Here is a 26,408-nt window from a genome sequence, read left to right as displayed (position 1 = left end):
TATTTACTGACACCATTTACTATTTAAACTGTGAAAGCTGGAGTAGATCTGTGAATTTTCCCTTTAATCTGTGGCTAATGATTTTGTAGTTGATAATCCAACTGAGGTGGGGGTGTGAGTTTGGTTGCCAAATTTATCTGTGAATGAACTTTGCAGCTCTGAACACACAGAGCTCTTTACAATGGTTTGCCAAAAAAGCAATTACAAGCTGTTTTGAGGCTGGTACTTGTGTGAAGTCTCTTTTTACGTTACTGTTAGCTTTAAAGGAAATTAATCATAGGGTGAACCAGAGCTCCTATCCCAGAGACTAGCCAGAATGCTGTAATATGTTTGTGCTAGTCAGTAAATGGAGGCATATGTTCATTTGAAATAATGCAGGTGGCTGGACTGTACTGAGCCACATCGATTCCCAGGGCTTCCTCCAGCCCTGGGCAGCTGTGTGCTGCTCCCACACTGGAACAGGAATTAGTTCAGGGACTGTGCCTTAATTACACAGTCTGTTCAAAGGAAGTTTGTCTCTATGGTATGTTCAAGCATCACTGAGATGTGGCAGCAAAATTTGGAACAACGTTCTTAAGAAATAGACGAAAATCTACTCTTAAAAAAAACTACTTGGGATTTTTTTTTCCTGGAAAAGACTAACTCTGGAGAAAATAAAATGGCTTTAAAACAACATTGTTCATGTTTTCTAACTAGCTGTGCACAAGATGGCTGAATTCATAACATAGACATAGGTTTGGCAAAAAACCCTCCTTGGTGTAGAATGCTAGAATTCTGGCTTGTGGCTCTGAAAGCAAGAATCCTTTGGCAGTACTTGCTTTCACATCCAGAAAATGAGAGATTTTTGTCTTTTCCCTCTTGTAGCCCCTGTACCCATTGCTGATAGTGTATCTTTTCTGCCAGGTGAAACTTTCTTTACATGAAAAGACTTCATTGTCTTCATCACTCCATCTATTCTCTTGTATTTTTTTCAGTAGGAATAACAGCAAAGGTAATCACGACTGTTTTGTGCTTCCAAGAAGGCTTTGTAAATGTGAGGCTTGAAGTTTTTTCCTTGACACTGTTGTTGTCTCTTTCTCTTGTGGGGCCTTTCCATTCGGTTCAGTGGATACTGAAGATCTTCAGCTCAGCACCGTGCGACTCTCCTGAGCGAAGAGTAGTTGTCTGTCCCAATAAACACAAATCTTTTGCTCAGATGTTCCAACCAGATGTTCTTCAGCTCTATGCAGGCAGAGTTACCAATTCTTACTCTATGGAAACCACGGGGAAGTTGAAAAATATAGCAGCCAGTGAAATAACAGCAAAGTACATTCTGTGAGGATGAGTAGGAACGTTATCTTTTTCTAGGTTGTGTTGTTGTTGTTGCACCAGAAGAGGAAAGATTGTAAATTACTAATCACTCCCCTTTGTGCCTGCAATCCGAGCACCACAGCGTTAGCGAGGATAGGAGACAGCTGATTAGACACCAGATGTGAGAAAGCAAGTAGTGAAGTATCAGCCAAAACGGTGGAAAAGAAATGAAATGGTTTTGTTCTTTTTTTTGTTAACTTTTAATGAGGCTGGCGTTAACACACTGGGGCCTCATTAGCAACTTAAAAACAGCTTTAAAGCTGGCCGTCTCAAAGGCTGTAACTCTGCTTTTGCTCTTGGACACTCTCAGGGATGCTACTGCAGGACCAGGCACCTGCAACTCGTCGCGGTGGTGACATCTAGAGGCATCCAGCTTGCCTTGGCTGCAGCTCCACACTGCTGCAAGGATGAGCTTTCCACCCCTGAGCCACTCTCTGCTGCCAGCAAACAAATTTCCTCTGATAATAGAGGAAAGCATTAAAAAACATGGTGCATGCACATGTAAGTGCCCCTGTGCTTTCCTTATTCCGCAGCCCTCGCTGTACTCTCAGATTTCATTAACTAACAGTGCAAACTGTACTAGTGCAAGTGAAGAAGAAAAGAGCAAAATCCGTTACCTCACTGCTGAGTGACAGGCTGAGCCCATGTCTGGGGAAACACTCTGTTCCTGGATCCGAGGTCAAGTGTGTGATGCAAAGCAGCAGCAGCTGCTGTGACCTCAGGAGTGTTTCCACTGTTCCATTCCCAGTCACCGACAGTGTCTTGCCCTGGAAGCAGTGCACAAGTAATCACATTATGACTGTAACTGATGCTACAGTGAAATGATGCCTCTGTTTTCTGCAGTTCCAATGAGAGGCAAAAGGCAGGTGTTCAGGTGACATGAGCGTATCAAAAGAAGATATAAGTAGGAGCTTAAACTTCTCTGCAGGGCTGCTGCTTCCCATTTCTTTGAGGTATGTCACTGCAGCACCTGGGAGCCCTGGGTTTTCTCAGCCTCCTCAGTCCTGGCAGCTCCAACTCTTTTCCTTGGCTCTTGAATGTCTTGGCACAGTTGCTCAGAGACAGAACTGCCAGGGTGCTCCAGGGCTCGCTGGTGGTGGAGATACCAGCCTTCTTCCATGTCCTCTACAGCCAGCAATGCTTTCATGTTCAGTGCTGATTTTTTACCAAGAATGTAGATTCCTTGTTTCTCTGCCATTTTCTCCTTTAAAGACGCATGAGAGCAATGAAGTCTAGCACGCAGTCAGCCTAGCCTAGTGCTTCCATGGGAAATACTAAACTGCAGCGCTCAGAGGAAAGATGAAATCTTTACTGGTAGAATTTAACAGCCTACTTACACTGGAGCCAACCAGGAGAGACTTATAAAGCTGTAAAATAAGCTAATTCTATTTCAAATTATTCCTAAACCTGAACAGCACAAACTGTCTTTAAAATCAAAGGGCAGATTTGACTTTTAAAAATGAGATTATCCTTTGCAAGGCCAAAATTAAATGGTGTCGACCCAAGCTTTTAACAAATATTGTGAGGAATAGCAGGGGGAAAGATTTCTAGAACTGTTTCCACTTAAAAGGGAACTGATGGTAGTCTCCATCTCTCCCAATTCTTGCTCCTCCAGTTACTATCCTAAAAGTCCTTCTCTGTGTAACTTCCTCCCATGCTCACAATACTTTCGTGCCACTCATTTGTTCTTTCTCTCACTCACAAAGCGCTGTAGTCATGTCAGTGCCCAAATTGGTTGGGTACCAAGTTTGCAGAGTGCTTCTCAGAAAACACTTTGCTACTTGCCACACTTTGGGCTTTAGTCATTGAAAAAAACCAAGAGGCTTGTAACTGCTTCATCGTTAAGCCTGACAGAGAAGTGGGTAGCACTGTTATCCACCTCAGTTGAGTCTTGTGTTAATTCTTTCAACAGGAGCACTGATATACCAGTACAGTATTTGCAGGATAGAGGTTTTAACCAAAGCAGGATGCTGTCTAAACTCCAGGATACCCAGTTGTTCTTTACTTATTACACTGAACACATCTGAGTAAGACTTTGCTAGTTCAAGTGAAACACTTTGCTCAGTTCTTACTTGTTTTTTCCAAAAGGTTATGTGATATTTTCAGACACTGATTCAGAAATGAGTGTTCATGTCCTACTGGCTTAATTAGTCACGTGGACTGAACAACATGCTTCAGTGAAGCACATAGCTTGCTCAATTTGGGCCACTCTACTTCAATTTGGGCCAAAGTTTTGGGCCCATCACTACAGGAAAGACATTGAGATGCTGGAGCATGTCCAGAGACAGGCAATAAAGTGGTGAAGGGTCTGGAGAACAAGTCTTATGAGAAGCTACTGAGGGAACTGGGGTTGTTTAGTCTGGAGAAGAGAAGGCCGAAGGGAGACATGATCACTCTCTACAACTACCTGAAAGGAGGTTGTAATGAAGTGGGGCTGGTCTCTTCTCCAAAGTAACAGGTGATAGGACAAGAGAAAATGGCCTCAAGTTGTGTCGGGGGAGGTTTAGTTTGGATATTAGAAAGAACTTGTTTACTGAGAGGGTTGTTAGACACTGTCCCAGGCTGCTCAGGGAGGTGATGGAGTCCCCATCCCTGGAGATATTTAAAAGACATGTAGATGAGGTGCTGAGGGACATGGTTTAGTGACAGGCTTGGCAGTGTGAGGTAAGTGGTTGGACCTGATGATCTTAAAGGTCTTTTCCAACGAAAACAATTCTGTGATTCAAGCTGGCTTGAGCCTTTTTCTTCAGAGAGGCAGCTAGTGCTGTTGCAGGATACAAGGTGAGCCATAGCATTGCAAGGACGGTGGCTGGATCTGCATGTTTATAGGGAATGGGGTGCATCGCTAACTGCAGAGGAGGCCCTGAGCTTTTACACTTACTAAACCCTGCCCGCTGGACAGTACAGTCTGAGTTACTTATCACTCCTGGCTGCAAGCCCGGTGTGATTGCAGGATTGCTCTCCCGGTTATTTGTCTCTGCACACGGGCGCTAACTCAGCGTATGAAACCGGCAGGTTTATTTTTCCCTACCTCGGTTGGTGAGAGCCAACAGATGTCAGTGCAGCCTGAATAACAAGAGGCAGTGCTGCTGCTCAGGGCTCTGCGTCTGCAGAAACATCCCTGGGTGGGAGTTTCACCATCAGACGACTGCAGCGTGCCTGGGAGAGGGGGAGAATGGTGCCGAGAACAGTATCGGTGTGTTAGGGGAGGCTGGAGAGGCTCTCACAGCTAAAAATACCCACCCAAGTATTTTTAAAAACACATTCAAGGGTCCTTATAAACACACAGACTTTTGTTGACAGAACAAGACTGCTCATTTATGCTGTGTATTATCCTTGAAAACCTGCTCTGTTTATGCAGGGAGTCCCATGACAACCCCGCTTGCTAAAGGTGCCACAATGATCTCAACAACAAACGTGTCACTTTATCTGCTGGAGAGGGATGTAGGGGAAGCAGGGAGTATCTGCACGCTGTTGGAAAAGCAGTTAAGAAATGGAAATAAGCTGCTTTATCAATATACTGCTCTGTTGTTTTCACAGGTGGAATCCCAGTGGCTTTCTAGACCAACTGGAGGCACCCGTTACACGTCAGGTTAATGCTAGATATGTGTATAAAGCCCAGTAAAATCAGGGGAATTGGGTAGGTTATCTGGTTAAGTGATTTCTGAATGGAAGGAATTTGACAATGTGCTTTCTACTTTTCCCACCTGAAGCCACAAATATTTTTTTCAGGACCCAAAATGCTGCTGTAGGGAACCTCACACATGGTCTTCAGTGGGGAAAAAAAAAAAGAGAAGGGGAATTATTATTATATTCCTGAAAGAAAACTGGCGCATGATGCTGAAAACCAAGATAGTCAAGGGGAAAGGTAGCTAGTTTTATTGTATTTGACAGAGTGAAAAGTTTGTACTTTGGAGTTTGGATGGTGACACTGGCTGGTTCTGTGCCCAGTGAAGCCTACCTGCCAGGGAGCAGCTGGTCTTCCAGAGCACAGGCTATCATTGCTACTGAAAGATAGCAACATGAGAAGGTGCCTGCACAAGTTTGGCAGGAGGAATGGACCTAGGAGCAAATAGTCACACTTCAATTTATAACCACAATGTCGGTTTGAACCCATAATGCAGTACTCTCAGATAGAGCTATCCAAGTCCCACTGCAATCTCTGAATGCCCTTCTGGCCACAGCCAGTCTTTTATCCCTCGCTGTGTTGTGAGGATCAAAGAGAAGAGAAACGCTGGACAAAGTGATGAAAGATCTCATGGGAATTGCTTTGGGATTACCAACATCTGCATGAAACTAACCAGGATATTAATAAGCTGAATGCTTTTCTATTTGACTACACACAGTGAACTGCACAGCTTTGCTTCTGGAGTCCAGGATCCCGTGGCTTATGGAAACCAAAGACGGACTAGAGGGTATCAGTCAGAACTGACATTTAGACTGGGATGTCTCTCTCTCCCATAGCCATAGCTATACACTCTGGTCTCCCCACATAAAGACTTTGCCCTCTTTATACATGGAATGGACTTGAATATCCTCCTAAATGAAAGTGGATTTGCTCAGCCTACATCCTTCTGAGCCCAGGCTGGGAAGCAGAAAGTCTGCTGTGCAGTAACCGTGATACTGCATTTGTTGATCATGTCTTCAGAACACCTTCCCATGACCAAATACCTTTTGTCATTTTATACTTGAAATACAATTCGAATGTAGCGAGTTCTACCCATTGTGCCTTATCTGTGTATCATGACGTTTATTTTACAGATGAGCTGGCTTTTCAGTTAAGAGATGTGACAAGGCCACTGATGGTAGCTTTGTGGTTATAGGAACACTTGGCTTTCACGCTTTCTGAAAAAAGACACAAAAAGTTTAACAGTTTAGATTGCTACTTAAGGATTTAGGAACTCAAAACTGAATTAGGCACTTAGTCACCCTTTTAAATCGACTTCAATGTTGGAAAGAGAGGAATGACAGCAAAACAAGTATTTACCTGAAGCACAGGACCAAAAGCAGAGACCAGATAGAACCTGCTTCAGCTAAAAGGAATGGAAAGCACTTGCAGTGTGTAGTGGTTGTTCAAGCATATAGACACTGAGCAAAACCCACAAATGTAAATTGCTCTCCTCATGCCCCGAAAGCCTTGTTTTGCAACTGGGGATATGATTTATTTTTCGGGGGTGCTCAGCACCCTTTGTTACACCAGCCATGCTGTGAACAGCAATCACAGGGCCTGTCTGAAAAGCTAACTCCCTTACTTAAATTGCCTTTAATGGAGGTGCCAGGCTACAACCACCTACATTGGAAAAGTTGAGTGTGAAGCAGTGCGCTGGAGAGAGGACTGTCTGTGGGAGGGCAGCGCCAGAAGCTCATGAGCTGCTCTGACACATTGGTGTTTTGCAACAAGAAGTGAGCATTGCATGTATAGATCACTTACAGTAATAGGAGTGGGAGTTTGAGGTCAATCAATTATTTCCCTTCCCAAGATACAAATAAATGCAAATTTTACTCATTTACATTTCTCTTGCTGACATATTTCCTGGTGTTAATCCAAGTTCTTTTGCTTATGTGTCCACGTCTCTTCTTTTAACGCTGCAGTCTCACAGTTACTGCCTCTCTTCCTCGGTATTTTTTGCATTCCCAGATGGCTCACTCTGCTTTTTAACCTCTCCACTTCTTTTCTCCCTGTTGCAGATAGTAGAAACAACAGAATAAAAATACAGAGAAATCTGGTGCTGAGTGCTCAGGGAAAGACAACTCTGTATTCCCTTCCCTCCCTGCTGGGAGTCAGGAAGAGACAGGGTCTTAAGTCATCCGCACTCTGCTTGGCTGCCAGAGGGGCGGGAGTGGTAGAGGAGATGTACAGAGGAGTAGCCAACTGTACAGCCATGACACTTAATAGCCAACTTAAGGGGGTTGGACTAGATGATCTCTAAAGGTCCCTTCCAACCCCTACCATTCTATTATTCAATGACACTGCTTCAGGCTTAGCACCTCCGAGAGCCCTTTCATTTCCTTGATGTGAAGAACTCCTCCTGGGCTGGTACAGCCAGGCCTTGTCCCAGAGGGCAGCTCTCAGTTTCAATAGGCATGGCCATTTATTTGCTTCTTGTGATGTTTGTTGCTTAAGGAGCTTGAATGGAGCTGAACATGTTGCCATGAGCTGTGCAGTTTGTTGTACACAAGCAGAGCTGAGTAGGTACACAGCCTATGTTTGTGAGCCTGACCAGTGCCCCATAGAAACACATTAACTGCATTTTGTGAAACTCTTTTAATCTGTGCTTTTTAAGCCTGACTCTTTCACAGCAGAAATGCTTCAATGCAGATGAACAATGTTCATGTGTGGCAGAAGGAGGTCTGACCTTGAAATGGCATGTGATTTCAAAACTCTGTCAAATTGTGTCATGCACTCTTTATTCAGGTGAACTACATGACCTTATCCTTGCTGTTGCTTTTTGCCACCAACTAAAACTGGTGTGAGCAGCTGATGGACATGCCTTTGACATTGTTAACAGCTGGAATTGAAGTTACTACCTCTGTACTGTAACTACAAGGAGGGCCATAGCCAGGACTATACCCAAAACAAGTAATTTATAAGCTTTATGAGTTATTCAGGGTGTTTAGAATAATAGGATGAGGGAAAGCCTGTCTTCCACTTTGAAATCCCACTTTGTTTTCAGATTTCTGCTTCACATCAATACCTGGGAGAGGATGGCAGTTACAGCAAAGGTGTAATTACAGGCTTGGTGTGCTTTGCAGAACCTGTCGCCTGCACTGGAAAGGGTTTCAAAGTAAAGAAACTGGGACAGACTCATCTTAAACTTGCCTTGCTGGGAATTGCACCAGCAGGAAAACTCTGCTTGCCTACCTGCAGAGACAGAGGAACAAATTCTTAGGTTGAATGCTGCTTTCCAGTTTCTCGTTTTACCTTTTGTGCCTGTTTGGATTTGTTTTCCTCACAGCCCTCCAGTGTTCCCTTTCTTTCTGCAGGTGGCACGTTGACAGATCCCCACAATCTAGCACGCTTCAGAGAACTGTCCTGCTGTAAGTAATAAGCTTCCTCTTGTTTCAGTGCCTCTTCAAAAAGCAGAGAAAGAAAACCTCTATTAATAATCCTCTTGGACTGACCTTTACATTTTCTTGGTATATTCCATTCTCAGGGGTGTGTTCATCAGAAGAACAAGCTCTCAGTCCCAGAGGAAAAGGCATTACAGCAGTGGAGACAGAGTGAGTCATTTGGGCATCTCGAGCCTGATGTGAGATGGATTAATTCCTGCAACAGGCAGCAACTGCTGCTGGAGCTTGGGCTCACAGTGATGTGTAAAGTGAACTTGTCTGCTGTGTAATGATTTAATTTGTACACTTACTAATTGCTATAACAGCCAGGCAGCAGGGTATTGATTAGGTGCCTTGAGTGGTATATAGGCAATGAGAAAAATGGGAAGAAGGAGATGTTTTCTCCCTTTGCTCAGGTGATGTCTTTCTCCAGGAAGAGACCTGCTGACTTTCCACAGGGTAATTTGCAGGAGTGAAGAGGTAAGAACCGGGCCATCAGTTATCAGATCTGACTGAAACTGAGTCAAATAGCAATAAACTTGTTGAAATAACTAACATTCTCCCTACAAGGGACACACACATGTCTCACCACAGAATGGACGCAAGTCTATCTGGGCATGTTCCCACTGTGAAGCATTTGCTCATGTCTCTGCCTGAGCCCAAACTCACAGACCATTTAAACGCGTTTCCTGAACTTTGTTCCCCACTTGCCGGTGCTGATTGTTCCTGGAACCACTCAAGGAACAGGATGCCAGGGAGCCAGTTTGCAGAGAAGCCCAAGCTCCCTCCTGCAGGACAGCGCTTGGGCTGAGCCTCACTGAAACACTGCTGCCGCCTGCCACAACCATGGTCTATGTTGCTGCTTCCCACCAGACCTGGGGCACTGCTCCCGCTCTGCTTCAGCACAAACGGATTGATTTAAGCCCAGGTCTCAAGAACAGGAGTAATGAAAGGTACAAAAAAAAGAGGAGGGCTGGTTAGCTCACCTAGTTAACACTTCCCTCAGTGGGCAGCTCTGTAATTCCTGCAGGGCGCCTCCTACCCTGCCAAAGCTGTCCTGCTGAGTCAGCAACAGAAGCACTTGAAGGTTTGATATTGGATATGACCTGCTCAGCCTTTTGGGTGGCATTAATAAAGAAGGAAGAGAGGGTCACTGCAACCCTCTTAGGAAATCTATCCTCCTGCTGACACAGACTCCTGGAAGATCTTGAAAGAGAAATTTGTATCAAGAAGACATCTAAAGTGTGAGAAAGCACTGAAAGGAGTATCCGACACCTTGGTGAGAAGCAGACGGGCTATCTGCAGAAGACGGGCTACAGCACAGATAGCTGGTTGAAAAGCTCTAACTCGGAAGTGCAGGATGTGTGGCCAGGCCCCAGAGAGTATTAGTCATATCACAAGTGAATGTTCAGAGCTGGCCGGAGATGAGTGTAAAATACAGTATGACAAAGTTGGCAGTGCTGTGCCTGGAGCATGCTGCCAGAGAGGGGGATGTTACCACATCGGCACCATCACCCCAAGCCAGGTACATCGATAGCAACTGAAGAGGTGAAGCTTGTTGTAAGGTGGCAGATGTGGTGCCAGCAGAGCAGAGGGCAAGAGCAGGACAGCAAGCTCCATTATTAACTTTTCTACTGGATGACGGTGTTCGTAGAAAAGACAAGAAGCCACTGACAAATCAAAGTCTGTGTAACAAGAGAAACTGGGACATGAAAATGGTGCGTGGCTGTGTGTCACGTCCTTATTTCCAGTGGGCTGAGATGTTGTGGTGGAGCAGCTTGGCCACAGGGACATGAGTTCTCCCGTGCACCAGGGCTCTTTCCACCTGCCTCAGCATCACCGCAGCATCCCAGAGCCCTCACCTCCAGAGCTAGACTCACAGACGGGGCAAGAGCCTCACCGAGGCAGGAGGGAAAGATCAAACCAGCGATAGCTACGGTTGTTGAGGGTGTTGGCAGTGAGGAGAGATGGTCCATAACTCCGTGTCCGCGGGGATGGGCTGGCCGGTGGCTTCCCCGCAGGCAGGAGCAAGGAGGGGAGCCCGCGGAGCCGCAGTCGGCCCCGGACACCGCGGAACGCCGACACCTTCACCCCGCAGGGGCGGCAGAGACGCGGCGGGGGGGCCGCGGCCGCCTCCGTGTGCCCGCGTCCCCCCACCCGCCACCGCCGGCAGGCTGCGCGTGAGCCGCTTTCCAGAGAATACGGTAAACATGTCCGCATCACGTGTGGCCGCCTCCCGCCGGCCGCGGCGCGGGGGACCGGCCGAGGGGAGGGGCGGGACGGCACACCGCGCTCTGCAGCCCCGGCCGAGCGGGGACACTTTAAGAGGCCGCCGGGCGCCGCCGCCTCGCCCTGCCCGGCCCGGCGGAGAGCATGCCCGCGGCGCGGTAGGGCGGGCGGCTCCGGCACCATGGGGCTGTGCTACAGCCTGCGCTCCCGCCTAGCCGCCGCGCATCCCTCCGTGCCCTACGGCGGCCGCGGCGGCGAGGCGGACATCGCGCCCTCGGCGGCCGCGGCGGGGGAGCACGGAGACCCGCAGGTGCGGCACCGGCTGCGGCAGGACCTGGTGGCCAAGGAGCGGGCGGACAAGAAGCGGAGCAAGAGCATCGACAAGACGCTGAAGGCGGAGAAGCGGGAATACAAGCAGACGCACCGGCTGCTGCTGCTGGGTGAGCGAAGGGCGGGAGCGGGGCGGCTCGGCAGGTGCGGGGCGGCCCGGAAGCCGCTGTCAGTGCCGGTGCCCGGCGGCCCCGCGCTCGCCGAGTGGGCGGCGGCCGCGGGTGGGCCGGGCCGGGCCGGGGCGCCGCGCTCACGTGGGCGGCCGGCGGGACCCCTCGGCCGCGGGGGCTCGGGGCTCGGCGGGGGGCGTCGTGCAGGCTGCCAGCGCGGCTGGCGCTGTGGTGGGAGCTTGTAGGCGGCCCGAGGGAAGCCGCAGCCCTCCTCGCTCCCCGGAAGGTGCTCCCTCGGTCCCCACCAAGGTGCCGTGCCCACACCCGCCCGCGCCGCCCCTCCAGCCTCGCTGTTGACACAAAGCCACTCGCTGGGAGAGGGGGAGTTTGTTGAGCTGGTGCGATCTGTAAGGAGAGAGACGAAGTTTTTCTATATGCGTTAATTTTTTGCTGTTGCGTCCTCCACCTCCTAAAATACACACTGGGAATGTTTCAGCCTCTAAGGCTAAGGCTTAATTCGTGTCTGCCTTGCCCTCGCATCCACTTGCACCTGCTTGCTGCATGGCAGCGGGGCTGTGCGGGGCTGCAGGCAGGAGATGCTCCAGCACCGTGACAGCTCCGGCACCGTGCTTCCTTCCTGAGGGAAGCCCTATGGAAAGGTATTTCATCTAGTTGTGTGCTGTCAGAGCTTGTATGGTACGTGACCCCAACACAAATGGTCATAAGAAGTCACGTATTGCCCTTAAGGTAAGTCAAAGTGGTTTGGAAATGTTTCTACTCCTCCTTTCTGCCAGCACAACTGCAGACAGAGCACAGATTATCCTGCACAAGTGGATTGCTAAACTCGGAACACCTTGGAATAATAGAGAATGTTTTCAAATGTCTGCAAATAACTCAAGAGCCTCCTGCCCCCTGAGGTGTGTGTGATACCGCCTGTGATAAATGTCAAGATTTGGCCCTGTTCTTTTGTGTTTGTAGCCTGTGATAGGAGGGATGAGCTTTCAGGAGTGTTAGAAAACAATATTGGACATATTTTTATAAGTCTTGGTGGTAAAAGTTTTTATTTCAGAAATGCAGCTTCCTTTGATATGGTTGTTGCTATACTGATACAAGTCTGTTCATAAAGACGTGTGTTCTTATGAGAAGGGGGCTGAGCAACACTTGTATAAAGACTAACGCTTGTGTGTTGTGACTGTATTAGTAAGGAATCATGCCTGTAACCAGCATGGATCACCTTTCAAGGACAGGCTCTGCTGTAGGTATTTTATAGTTTGGAATTTGGGGTTTTTTAACAAATGTCAAGTTTGGTCTGTAGTGAATAAGTGCTTGAAAAAAAGAGCTGTGAGAATTGGGTTTTCTTTGTAGATTAAATAGTTGGAAAAAAGAAAAAACCTATGGCTATTTTGATGTTAATTTGCAAGCCTTTAAGTTGTAAAGACTATCTGATGGGCTTCTCTGTTTGCAATAGCCAGTATTTCAGCTGCTTGTTTTTTAATATTGCCTCTAACATGTTGTGCCACAGAACTGTTTTTTGCAAAAATGACATTAAACATTGAGTGGGTTAAGCAACATATCTTAGCAGTTTAAAATTATCTATGGCGAAGCCAACAGAGAGAGCATTCTTTGTCAAGGGACTGATTTATAAATCTGATGGATATGAGTCAGTGTTATGCTGGCAGTGGTTTATTATATTTCAGCCTGGACTTGAATAGCAGGAAGTCGCTTTTTGGCCCTCTTGTAAATCTTGAGGTGCCTAGGAGACCCATTTCCCTGCTCCTTGCACAGGGACTGTCAGTTTTCCAGTTAGCTTCCTTCCCTTGCTGCTTCTCCCCTGCATCCCACTCACTGTTACTTTGTGAATTTTCTGTTTCTGAACTGGAATAAGAAGTTTGGGGTATATTTGGTTATGCTTTCTGTACGTCTGCAGGTATTGCCACGGCTGAGTATCTCTGTGCTCAGACTTTGCCTAGATGCTTACGAGTTGCACACACAAGTAGCACATGACGGTGATACTGAATGAGGGGGGCAGGAACATCTAGCTGGGATTTAAAGCTGCAAGAGTCTTCTTCCAAGGAATGGGTGGGGAAAAATAAGACTGAAGAAGTGCAGAGCCAGGGACATGTCCTTGCTTTGGATTGAAGGCTGAGGGATGAAAGCTGCAATAGGTACTCATGGTTTGTTGCTTGTGCTCTCAACTTTTTAGGCTGATGCACTTCTGAAGGAGCGTATCACTGATGTGAGAGCAAAGGACAGCTCAGGTGGCTGCTTGTTCTCTGAGAGTAACAGAATTTAAATGGAAAGTGCCCTGATGCTTCAGGTCTGGTTGGTCCCCAAGATCAATTATTTTTAACATGTGATTGCCCTAGCACAGATACTTTCAAGGGCTGCAAGTTTGTGCCACAGATCTAATGTCTCCTCCTTTCATGTGCTCGGCTGTACAGGATACAGGGAGTCCACAAAGTCACAGGTATATCTTTTGGTGGTGTGGTGTGCATATAACATAGCTGACAGCTGTAGGCTTTAGTCTGTTACTGAGAATGTCACTCAAACTAGTGGTCTTGAGCACAACGTTGCTGTTCCTTTTATGGAAAGAAAAAATTCCTTCCTTTATCATAGTGCTCGGGGATGTGCAGTGTATGGGTGTAGTCACTCAGTTGATACTTGTATGTCCTGTTACTTGACTCTAGGTCTTTTTCATCATTTGTTCAGACCTTTTGCACCACCACAGATGTATAGGTAAATTCATGGTTCCTGAAATGTGTCAATTTCAGTAGAGCAAAGACAGCTGCTCTTGCTCTATTTTTGAAGCAATAGTCTGACTTTGTACTTGCAGGAAAGTAGCTCTTCTGCTTTGCTTTTGTGAAAGGAAAATGCACAATCAGGTGTAACCTCTTTGGATTTTGTTTGGTGTACTGTACGTGTCACAACTTTAAGATTACAATCAGTGTTATGTTTTCAATGTTCAGGGTTACTACGGGTAATGGAGGATGATTTTTCTGTGCATGGGGCTTGTTTTTTGTTTGAAAACGATCCTGGCTCTAAAATTGAAAGTGTGTGCTTATGGAGGAAAGGATTTTAAACTTTGCTGTAAAACAATTCCTTTCTGTGTGTGCTTTCTCATTGGTGGCAGTAATGTGGGTCTTTATATTTAAAAAAATATTTTATAATACAACTCAATTTAAGTTTTGTTTTTATCTTACAACTGGTATTATATAAAACCAAAGAATTGTAGTCCTCTCTGAGGACTTTTAATGCTTTTGATCAGTTAGCATTTTCCAACAAAAGCCCATTCTGTCTGAAATCATAATTCATCTCTTCTGGTGTGTTACCTTACCATGGACTTAATTGTCTTCTGTGTTCTGGTTTGCTGTAGGAGAGTGAACTTGGGTTGGTCTTCTCTCTCTGCTTTGCTGATCTTTGTGTACTTAGTTTTTTTCAGTCTCTCAGGCTGAACTCTTGTCCATGTAAAAAGTACTTGTAGTTTATTCCCATATTGAAAAGGAAATGTGAATATCAATCTACCAATATAGATACATGCACTTGTCATCTTAGGTATTTATATTAAACTACAATATATTGAGTAATGACCATTCTGAATCTTACCTACATCAGTGCTTAAGTAAAAATGCTTCTAAGAGAAATATTTATATTGGTACAAATATGAATATAGGGCATGTAAATTTGAAGTTTTTATAGGGGGAATATATTATACAGGAAGAAAAACATACTTTAAACAGCTAGGAAATATCAGCATGAAGACTAACCACAGTCACCCTCTCTGTGTGTATGCTGTATGGTAAGCCCCTCCATACCATATAATTAAAGACTGTCTTGTATGGTTTACATTGTATTTTTTTTCCACAGGGCTGGTACTTCATTCAGGGCACAAGATGGATGTTGTGCAGTGAATGAGCAGCTATTCAATATTCTTATCCTCCTCATACAATGTGTTACCCTGTGCCCTATTTACGACACACCATCCATACCCTGTACTGAATAAGGAACTGTTGAACTCCTTGTGGGCTTTTCTGTGGTACTGATCACTGCAGGGACTGAATGCTTCATAAATGGCAGTGCACGGCACTGCTGCGAAATAAGGTGGTATCGTTCCCCTTCTTTCCTGGGTGCCAGAGAGGGAAATGCCAGCAAAGACTAAAGCTAAAATTGTCTGAATCTACACCACTCCTTTTCAAAGCCCAGCCTTTGCCTAACACTTTTTTTTCTCTGTAGTACTCAATGTTTTTTTTTTTAGTAACACTTCATGTGTTCAGAGCATGGACCTCATCAGTGTTCGTACTCTGCACTTTTACAATGTGAGCTCTAGATGCTCTGAAGTGCAACCCAGGGAGAGAGAAGCACAGATGGATGCTGGCTACAGAGGCTGTGTGCTGCAGCAGAATGAAGCTGGTCTGGTTCTCCAGAGCAGCATTTAATGGCAAATCCCACAAGATACTCTTTCCCTTGTTGTGATTCCCTATCTTGCTTGCTTGCAGTGAGCAAGCAGTTATCCTGACACTGCTTCTTTGGGGGATCAGGTGGGTGGGGAGAGAAAGATACCCAATTATAAAGATAGGCATGTGTGCTAGCACTTGATGAATTTCCATCTCAAAGGAACTTGTCCCTGTTGACAATAGTTTCATTCACTTACAACCAATTTGTTTCCTGTGCTGTGTGTATTGTGAGCTAGAAGAGGGGGCACACACTTAGAAGATGGTGTAAAATACATGCAGAACATAATAGACTAAAAAAGTAGAATGAACCTTTATCCTGGTGCTTCCTAATTCTTGAGAAAGAGATTTTTGACACCAAACATTTTTGTACCAAGTTGGTGTTTCATTTCTGCTTTAAGAGAAGCAGGAATAGGAACCCCAAAGCAGCCTGGATTCAATCCTAGGGGATGCTTGCTGTGTGAGTATCTTTTAAGGTGCTGTTCTGAATGACCTGTCCCCTGCACACTGTGGTAGCAGCTCTCAGGGCAGCAGCACATGGTTGTTCTCCAAATGGACTGTCATTAGTGGTGAAGGAATTACAATATTTTCCAATAGGATCCCAGTAATTACTAGATACTACAAGAACACTTGGACGTGGGAATCTCTGTGGTTTCAATCTGCCCAGTACTTTCCAGGCCTGGCAGGATGATCCTGCTGTGGACACCCTGAGGTGGTGTGCTAATTATGGGCCTTCCTTTATGATGAAGAGCCTCTGCAAGATGAGTCCTACTCACTTCCCACTGCTGTATACAAAATGTGCTCTGTGGCATAGAGTGCTGCCTGTTCAGTTGGTAAACAGAGATCTTTTTGGTCTGGAGCATATTTGCCCTGAACAAAAATACCTGGAAAGCTGTGTAAATTATAGCAAGTCTTCACCCAGTATGCAGGCAATGCTGGTTCCAGGACCTGTGATGTGATTTAGTGAACATTTGCTGAACCACAGCATGATGCAGTGTCTTCAGCACTGGCACTTCTGTGCTTTAGATCACTTAGTAAGGTAGGTTCTCTCCTGCTCTTGTTTTAAAATTTCATAGAAAAGAGTCAGGCAAGCTACTTATCGTTCCCTGCTTTTTTCTTTGTTTTGTTTTTTAACCTGAGAACTCCTGACTTTGACTTTTCTTTGTAAAACCCCCACATAAACAAAAAAACTCATTAGCCTCAGGCAGGCACGTGGGGGTCATGGAGAGCTTCAGCCCAGCATATTTGAAGTCTGGCAAAGTTTGAGCTGCTTCAGACAAGGTCTGGCAATGGAAGGTGTCAGGAAACCTAGAGCAGCACTGCTATAAAAGTGTTACGATGAAGGGCTGTTAATGGATGGTGTACTGTATTGATGATAGGATGATATTCTCTGTGTAGACATCCAAACTGCAAAGTAATTACTTTCACAGTTGTGACTAATACTGAAGGGATGCTCTGTGTGTGTGTAAGCATGGATTTTTGTGGGAAGGAGATGAGGAATCTGGGGGATTCTCTGACCCTTGGGACCACCCATGGCTGTGCAGTCACACAACATAAATGTACATCATCTCCCCTCTTCCCCAGCATATATGCAATCTCTGTGTTAGTGGCAATCTGTATTTTTACTTGTTAAATATCTGCTGGGATAAAGTTCATCATCCATTACACTAGAGAGGCCACATTCATGTGTAGACATGGGCTTAATTTCAGAGTTATCAGAGACTTTTTTTTTTAAAGCTAAAACTCCACCCTAGCAGTGTTGTATTTTTAGCTATTGCTCTTTAGCTGTTTGTTCCATCCGTGTTGTTCTGAAGGAAAGCTTTTCCTTTCCACTGGTAGAAAGGATGGCTGTGGCACCTACTGGCATCTCTAGTGAGTGAAACCACCATGTTTCTTGCCTGAAAGAAACCTAACACACAAGTTGACTGGAGTTTATTAGGGCAGTTTTCCTTTGGGAATGGGAAGAGGTCAAGGAAGAGGATGTTCAGGTGTTAAATGGGTGGCCTGACTTTAAAGGGAATTGCAAACTTGCGAAAATCTCTCTTTGTAGCTCTGTTTGTAGTTACAAGGCAGTTACCAGGTGAGCATGGTATCAATTAAATGGTGTGTAGGGCTCACCTATGCTGTTCCATTTTTAACTAGTAGCTGGCATGATATGCTCAAATTGCTACTGATTTAGGTGCAACAGAGCTGGCAGAAGCTTGTCATCCTGTTGCTTGCTCAGCACCATCTGTTTCCAGAGCAGACAAAATGTCTTGATTGCTTCTGTGCAACTCATGGTTCCTCTCTGCACTGAGACATCTAAAATTGAACCGTCTCCCATGTAAGGGTTTCTCTAGCCCTGGATTGGGAATAGCTGATAGAAAGGACCAGCAGCAAAGAAATGAGAGAGAGGAGGAGGGCTGAACCCTACCTGGTGCTGCTTAAAATTACAAATGCTTTGGAAATAAATACAAGAAAATAAAGGAGCAAGAAAAGGAGAGAGGAGCCCCAAGCATCTTAATGTTATTAATAGTTCAAACTTTACTGCTGCAATAAAGTACAAGCAAACTCCTTTCTGTCTGATTCATGAAGCACTTGTGAATTTTTTGAAACTGCCTAAAACAATGTGGCTCAAAGTCTCTCCAGTTTCTCAGCATCTATCTCCATTGTACATGTTGAAGCTGTGTTAGGGCTATTGTATGCTGCCTTAAAGTGGCAGCTCAGCTACGACTGGGAGGTGCTTAAAGGTAGAATTTCATTTTCTTCCCTCAGATTGGGTGCAACCCCTGCAGTCAGGGTTAGGGAAAAAGCCTTCAGCTATGACTCCAGTTTTCACATCTGACTTGTTCTTTTGCTGTTAAAAGAATCTAATAATTCTCTTTTAGCCCTTGTTCCCTTGAGTTTGTAGAATGTCATCCCACCTTGGCTCCAGATATACACTACACCATGTGTATATGTCAGGCTTGTCATTATTCCTGCAAAAATTTCCATGCAAAACTAGTGTGCATGTTAGCCTGTCAGTCTGCCAGTAACACTGCTGAAACGATGTGACTGGTGTTTTAATTTTTGGTGCTTTCAAGTGTTATTGCTGAAAACAGTTGTTACTACTTACTGGCTTCTTTATGTTCACCTTCTTTGGCATCTCTTGTAACCTTGGGAAATTGTTACAGAAATCACTGAATATTTTTGCCCTGTGCAGGGGAAGGGCTTAGGACTTTGAGAGTTTGTAATAAGTAACTAATCACTTCTTCAACATACTGTTCAGCAGGGTTGGACTTTAGGATAGAGAAAGATCCTGGCACATCCATCCTGGCTGCAGCATTTCAACCTAAAGGGTGGGCTTCATGGTATTTGCATGACTTAATCCCTGCTGCTGTATGCCTTAGTGAGCTTCTTCCATGGAAATATGGTCCATTCTTGCACAAAATTTTGGTGCCTTTCCAGTGCTGTCAGCCCTTGAACAACCTCATTCAGACAGTACCTTGGCTTCTGGAGCTTCACTTGTGCCCAGATATCTAGCAAGACACTGAGAAGTGTGTTAGCCAGCAATCTTAGCTTGATCAAAACCTCCAGCTTCAGAAGAAAAGGGATATCTGGTAATCCCAATAGAAATGTGGACAGCTTCTTATGACCCTTTTTTGTGCTACGAAACCCACACATCTCCAAAATGTGTGCTCACTGTTCGTTGAGGCAAGGCTTTGAAGAGTGCAGTTAGTCCTGATTACATGCAGTTCTTTCCCACCTCTCTTAAATTTGGGAGTGCACTTAAACAAATATGCAAGGTTTCACTGAATTTCCTTCTAATTGCTATAATTTTAAAATGGCAAATCCTTGAAGTGAGTACACACCATGTACTTGTCATAAGAAAGCCTAGACATATAAATCCATGTTGGTTTAGATAGTCAGACCTGAAGCATATGTCTCAAGAAGAGCAGTTGAACTCTGACTTATTCTCATTGTTCCCCTGGTCAATGAAGCATTTGAGAAACAAGCCATGTATGCTTTATAAATAGCTCAGCTGAAGTTTTCTTTACTTCCTCTAACGTGTTCCCTCTGCAAAGAAAATCCACAGTATGTGTGTCTGAGCAGCGTTTTATAAGATTTGTATGTCACTAAAAGGAAAAGAAAGTGATGAATGCTCTCTACATTGAGGAACATGGAGAGGCAGAGAGTGTTAAACAGATGTCAGAAAGCTGCCATTTATTTTGCCAAATGAAGGAAGTGGGTGCTGAGGAGGGTGGGTTGGTTCCTAACATGGAATAAGATGAAGTTTTACAATGTATGGGCTTGCTCTGTTTAACCACTTCTCCTGTCTCTGCTGCAGTGTGTTGAAAGGAAGGGGAGGGGAGTGCTGAAACTCCTGGGAAAACCTAGTTAAATTCTGATTCCACATTGGAGGAAGAGTTTAGGGGGCTGGAAGCTTCCTTTCACTGGAAGAGTATTCCTTCTCCATTCTCCCATCTTAAGCACAATTAAATCTTGCAAGGAGGGATTTTACATATAGAAATAAATCATAGACAAGGCAGCAGCCAAACCAGCCTGGTGCTTTTCATCCCCTCGTGTCTGTCCCAGAAGTCTCAGCTTGGCAATGGCTGTCAATGCATTGAGCACCGTTTTCAAAAACCAAATCCAGATGTTTCTGCCTCAGTTCAGCTTCACACAAGTTTGTTCGTAGCAGTGCTGCTGCACTTCTTTGACCTCAAGGAAGTAAATAAGGTTCAGTGGAAAAACAAATGAAAGGAGAGCCCAACCTCTTGCCCACCCCATGTGTGCCCTGTGTGGAGACGGCATTTATCACAGTGCCAGTGGGGAAAAAGCTGAGGGAGTTGCTTGTGAAAATGTTCTCTGCAGCTTCCCCTGTGTACAGAGGTGATTTATGTGGAAGGTGGACTTCTGCCAGCATGACTGCAGAAGTGGTTTTATGTGGATTTTCATGGAAGAGGCTTTCATTTTAAAGCACAATTTCAGAGATGGCAATTTCTGAGCTCTTGGTGGATCCTCCTGCTCTGGGCTGCACTGTGCAGGGCTGTGATCCCACCCTTACATCCCTAGCAATTCTCACATCTGCACCTACCCTCAGGCTTCCTCTCTGTTAAATGAAAGGAACACTAACTCAAAACAAGCTGATTTTAAAATCTAATGTTTGCATTTTGGGAGCATTCGTTTTGTTTTGAAATTTGATGGTGCCTCCACAGAGTGCTGTTATTGACTGACTGACAAAAAGCAGCTTGCCTTGCAGAGGAGCTCCTGAGGTGTGTGCTGCTCCCTTGTACCACTCAGCACAGGTTATGGGGCAGCTGAGGCTGCCAGAAACGTAAGCCTGAACTGGAAATTGTTCCTGTCATACTGCAGAGATTTTAGATTTCCCTGATATACTGAAACAATTGAGATCATGGTCTTGCTACTGGTGAACGTGTCTTGTGTGCCAGCACGTGTGGGAACCAAAGCCTGCTGGAAGGGATTCTCTGTGCTCCAACTCTACCATTTGTAAGAAAGTTGTAAAGCTTTTAATCACAGACTGGTTGGTGTCACACTCACTGTTACCTTGAGCTTCTCATATTGCCTTGCAGTCTGAGAGAAGTGGTGGTGCCTGGAGAATGGTTCCAGTCCCTCTGGGTGCACAGGGTACAGGGCTCAGGCTGCATCTCATCAGCAGGAGATGCTGCTGTGAAGATGAGGAACTTTATAGGGTTTGTCCTTCTCCTTGTCAGTGACACCCTCATCACGTGTTACACCACAACTTCTTCCTCTTCCCTTCCCCACCCCCTACTGAACAAAATGTGTAGTTTGTGGGCTTTATTTGTTGGGTTTGCATTTTTCCTGGTTGTTTTTAATGGTGAAATCTCCAGATTGCTGGTTAGCTGGGAGGTTTTGTGGAGCGCTGGGGGATTTTTGAGGCTGGGACTTTACAAGGGGAGGAAACGGGTATGCTGAGGTGAAAGGCATGGCATTGTGAGCTGAAAATCTGCATTCAGACTTTGGTGTTTTTATAAATGTGAGTGAAGATTGTCTGCTTAGAAGAAATGTACTGCATAAAACACTCTTGATGCTTTCCTTGCCTTATCTCCACACAGGAAATTCACAATTTGATAGACCTGATTTTTCTCTGTTGATTAGAAATATATAGCAAATACCTTTTTAGACTGTAAAACCTGAGAGATACTTTCTTCTCTAAGCCTAGTTCCTTAACACTGGTCATACTTCCATTTCTCTCGGCTTCTGTGACGTTTAATCTCTTGTCTGCAGCATTTTGTGGTTTTAGGTGGTGACTGATGCAAGACTTGATTTGCAGATATTTCAGAAGAATATCTATTTGTTTTTAAAAAGATACTTCTCGTTGCCTCTTTTTCCCTCAAATCAAAATTGAGATGAAATATGAGTGGATAGTCCTTAAACACGTAGAAGTGCCATGCGTGCTGCCATTGCGAGGTCAGAAGCATCCTGCAAAGGCCTGTTTGATTTGCAAAGAGATGAAGTGGGTGAAATTTCATTCCTGGCCTTTGGATGAAACCAGAAATGTTAGTCTTGCAAGCTCCAGAGCAGTTATGGCGATTTCAATGGGATTATTCACAGGAGTGAGATCCCCAAGCCAGCGGGAACGGTGAGTCACCTGTGTACTCTGTCCTGTCAGCAGTGGGACAGACAGCACTCCATCCCCTGACACAGTAATGGTGACACACTATGAAATCATGTGTCATCCAGTTTAGAACCAGCCCGAGTATCACTATTGGGCCCAAATTGGAGTTTTACTGTATAAAGGAGTTCAAGAAAATGTTTCTTGAAACTTTTTCTGCCGTTGAATAATCCTGTATTAGATTTGAGAATATTTTACATTTAGTAGAGGTCTATGCAAAAACTGAATACAGCAAAGATATTTACCATTCAGGCTTATTTTGGGAGGGGGATGAGGAAAGGCCTGATAAGTTATGTACTTGACCACATGTAGTTAAAAATATTATTTGGAATATAAACTTCCTTGTCTGAAGACCAGCTTTATGCATGCAATTGAAAAGCAGTTCTCCTCCTGGCCTCCATAAGTATACCTTAATGCTGCTGAATCCTGGAAATTATGCAGGGCATGCTTTTTAAATGTTGATTTTGACTTCTTGCCTGGGACCAAGTGTAAAGTCTTTCCAAGGAAATGCTTAGAAGACTTGCAGTGAAACCCAAAAGCTGCTGCCAAACCTTAGTTTTTAGAAAGGGAGTAGGGGGCAATCCAGACTGTTAAAAACTTCCAGTTGTTTGTAATTAAATCCACTTCTTCTGTGCACAATAAACATATACTTAGAAAAAGATCATTTTACATAATACTTATGCGGTTTACTGCTGCTTTTCAGCTGCTAAAAATCAAGCAGTAGGTTTGCTATTTTAGTCTGGAAAGGTTACTGGAAGCTGGGAAGCCAGGGCTGATGCAGCTGTGCCACCGCAGTGGCACGTATCCCCATATCCAGCGGCGACACACAGACCAAGCCAGGGAATCCTTTTCTCATCATGAACCATCTTTCCCACCTCTAACTAGTTGAAGTTTGTTTTGGATTGACTGAGATGGGAACCAAGAGGAGATAAAAATATCCTGTCCGCACGTCCGTCCTTGCCAGCAGCAGCACCATTCATGGCTTCAGTGGAAGCTATGGGATTGTTTCTTGCTGGTTGTTATTTTTGAGGGCTGGCAGGAGACAGGACTGCTAAACCCTTGCTGCTCTCCCCACCCTGAGGTTGGTCTGCCATGGTTCATTCAAGATTGTTTCAAGTCCACTGTAGTTGTTCAATGGGATATGCGGGATGGAAACACCAGCAGCTCTTGCTGGCAGCAGCTCTTCTTCCCAAATGCCATTCAGATGTCTCTGAGGCTGAAGCAACTGCTAGATGTGTCAGGAAGCCCAGCACAAATCACACCTTGTAAGGGAACAAAGAGCCAAAAGCTCGAATGAGATTTTGGTATCCCTTTGTGCAGAGAAAAATTGCCACCAGGTTGGGCACTGTGACAGATTCATGATACCTCTGCTTGTGTCCTGGTCTGACTCTCTTCTCCAGGCTCCTAAGCAGCCTGTCTCTTGTCTTTGGTCAGTACTGCAGTCACCTCCAGTTGTGTTATTACTGTTGCTTAATGCCAAAGATCAAATTCTGGTTGTCTATATACACATTTGCTACGATCACAGAAGTGCCATCACACTTTTGGGTGGGCACCTTGGTTTTGCCAGGGAAAGTTGCAAAGAGGTCTGACTTTCAGTTAACGAAGTTTCTTATAAAAACTCCAGCCTGAATGTGAGTTTCTCCAGGAAGCAGATTTTGCTTTTACCCTTGACAAGGGAGGGAATTTTTTTCTAGGATGACACAAAGAAGTCAGTTGTTACTTAGCAGGCTGGAGGAGCCTATGGATGCTGTGAAAGAGTAGACACAAGGCATAGAAAGAGCAGAGAGGAGCAGCTGAGAGGTATTATCCAATAAGAAAAACCATGAAGGCCAACAGAGCAGATTTGTTAGGATTTGAGATGAAAAATCCCTATTGCTTGTTGAGATTATCCCCCAGCATATGGCAGGGAATGTAATGGAGATGTAGGATTAGCTTCTAATGATCTGGATACCTCTTGAAAACAGATGTTTGTATTCCTGATTAACTGTGTGCTGTTTAATTTGGCTGAAATCTGGATTACTCAACAACAGGTTTGTCATGGCATTTGAATGCTTAGGATCTTCATTTCCCACTGATCTCGCCCAGTACAGAACCCCTCTTTCAAAGGAATACTGCAGGAGTAATTTTCTGTGAAATTGGAATTGAGAATTCAGGGAATCACCATCAATGTGGTGACAGCAGACAGCATTAGCCAAGAGCCAGAGAACAGCATGGGGACCTGTAGTCATCTCTTCAGACAACCCAGTATGTCTCCATTGCACCACGGTATATGACCCTGCTACCATTGCAGGAGGATGGGCAGTATTCATCTGTAGCTTCTGTAGAGGAGAACTTATGGACAGATTTCTATGGCTAGTAGTGCTGCTGCTGTGGAGGAATTTGCTCATGGGTTTAGGTGTGAATGGCATGGCTCTTGGAAGGCAGAGGCGTATCATTAGTGATGAATGTTTGTTTGAGCTGATGCCTGGCTGATCCACATGCATATGTGACAGTGTATTGCCACATGTTGCTTTGAAGAATGGAGGAAATTTGAGCGAGCTATATAGGAATTAAGTACTTTATCTGCCTGCTCTCATGCCAAACTATAGTTGAGATTTTTGTGTGCAGTGTTAGAAAATTCAACACCATTCCAACAGGAAGAGTTCCTGTCAATTTTTACCAAGCCTTTGTTAAAGGCTATTTAGTTGTTCCTTATTAAAACATTTAAGCAGCATTCAGCACCCACCCATATGCCCCATATACTGAACTCCATGTCCTCATTCACAGTTTACAGGCTGCATGAATGAACTGAGCAGAGTATTGAAGTACTGGAGAAGAAAAGTGGAGAGAAGCTGTGTCTGCTCTCACCACCCCTGACAGCTCCTGCGTCCCCTTGGTTCTCTTCCCTGGAGCAATCAGCTGGGGTGGTCACTGGCTTGATCCTCAATGTGTCCTCTGCAGGCTGTTAGAAACATGGGGCCTAAGTTATCTGTGGTCTACTGTTTGTATTCCTGCAAGAAGGGTGATCTTCCCTGCATTACTGGTGATCTTGATGGGTGTTGTCTGTGATTAGTTGGTCTCTGCCTGCTCCATCTTGTCCCTGTTGGTTTGCCTGCTGCTCTGTTCCTAACACGCTTTCCACAGCTGCAGCATGTCAGATCTGTGTTCAGAAAAATACGCCAGCATTTCTGAACACTTAGCACTGGTGAGGTGCTTTCTAAAAACTCCTCTCACTTCTATTTCAAGAAATACCCTCTCAGAACCTCTTTTTCTACATCTGCTTCTCTCTGGGCTCTCAGTTCATTTTATAGCTGCTTCGTTCAGAGCCTTCCCCTTTCTCTCCTGCTGTCACATACAAAACTGGCACCTAGTGAACTTCTTGTCACCACTGTGTGCCACTGGTTCTGTTGCCCTTTCTGTTGTTGTCTTACTGCACAACTAACTCAGCTAAAGGGGCTAAGTGACTAATTGCCTTTCCTATGCCTGAAACTACAGGTCCTCTGCATCTCACTCGGCTGTTCTGTACTCACGGAGATGGCCAAATTCATTGGCATGTCTCGTTTCCACTAAGTTTTCTTGGGAACTGTGTCTTCTGACACACATCCCTAGGGCTGACCAAAACTCAACACTGCTGTACAAGCAAATGCCTAATGCAAACCCTGCTTTGTTACATATTTTCCATCAGGTATTTTTGGTATGCCCTACTCACCTTGACTTTGAGCTGTTATACTTGACTCGTAGTCTTCATTGTTTAAGGCACCGAAGTTTCAAGCTCAAGGATATAGGTTCTCTTTCCCCGAGATTCTCTTTGGGGTCTCTGGATTTGCTTAAGCCTTAAGCAATCTGCTCTGATAATGTATTGTATTCCTTTATATTCAAATTAGAATTTATTATAATTATAAATTTATATAAATATCAATTACTACAATAAATGTTTCCTAAGGTCTCTTACCTTGATTAGCATTATTGGAACACCTCCTTCTGGAGTTGGAAGCCTTTATTGTTCACAGGGGAAAAAAGCTTGTCAGCTGTTAGTTCAGTTCATCTTTTTTCACCACTTCCTTCACGTTAGACTTCCTTTTGGACAGTATCTTTTACAGTAAAAGCAAGACCTTAACCTCAGCCTTTCTGTGTAAGTTAGATTCTTTTGACCTGGCGTCATCTGTGTTACAGCACTTCACACACTGCAATATAATAATATTTGTGTAGCAATGAACAGCACTGCAGACACTGTTCCAGGTGGGGTAGGTTTTTTCCTCAAAATTATCAACTGTCTTAGATATTTTCTGTGGCTCC

At 44.9% G+C, this 26,408-nt stretch overlaps 1 protein-coding gene across 1 annotated transcript in view; it reads left to right on the top strand.

Moving 5' to 3' along the window:
- The first annotated feature begins 10,770 nt into the window (after positions 1 to 10,770).
- Positions 10,771 to 26,408, top strand: part of GNAS (GNAS complex locus) — a 145,339-nt gene continuing 129,701 nt past the window's right edge. The window contains exon 1 of the mRNA XM_062009497.1: positions 10,771 to 11,069. Coding sequence (XP_061865481.1) covers positions 10,811 to 11,069 — 259 coding nt within the window. The 5' untranslated portion in view covers positions 10,771 to 10,810. The remainder of the gene's footprint in view (positions 11,070 to 26,408) is intronic.

Source organism: Colius striatus, chromosome 16, assembly GCF_028858725.1.
Source record: "Colius striatus isolate bColStr4 chromosome 16, bColStr4.1.hap1, whole genome shotgun sequence".
Lineage (NCBI taxonomy): Eukaryota > Metazoa > Chordata > Aves > Coliiformes > Coliidae > Colius > Colius striatus.
Note: the sequence above shows the minus strand (reverse complement) of the source record. Positions and strands in the feature narration are given on the sequence as shown.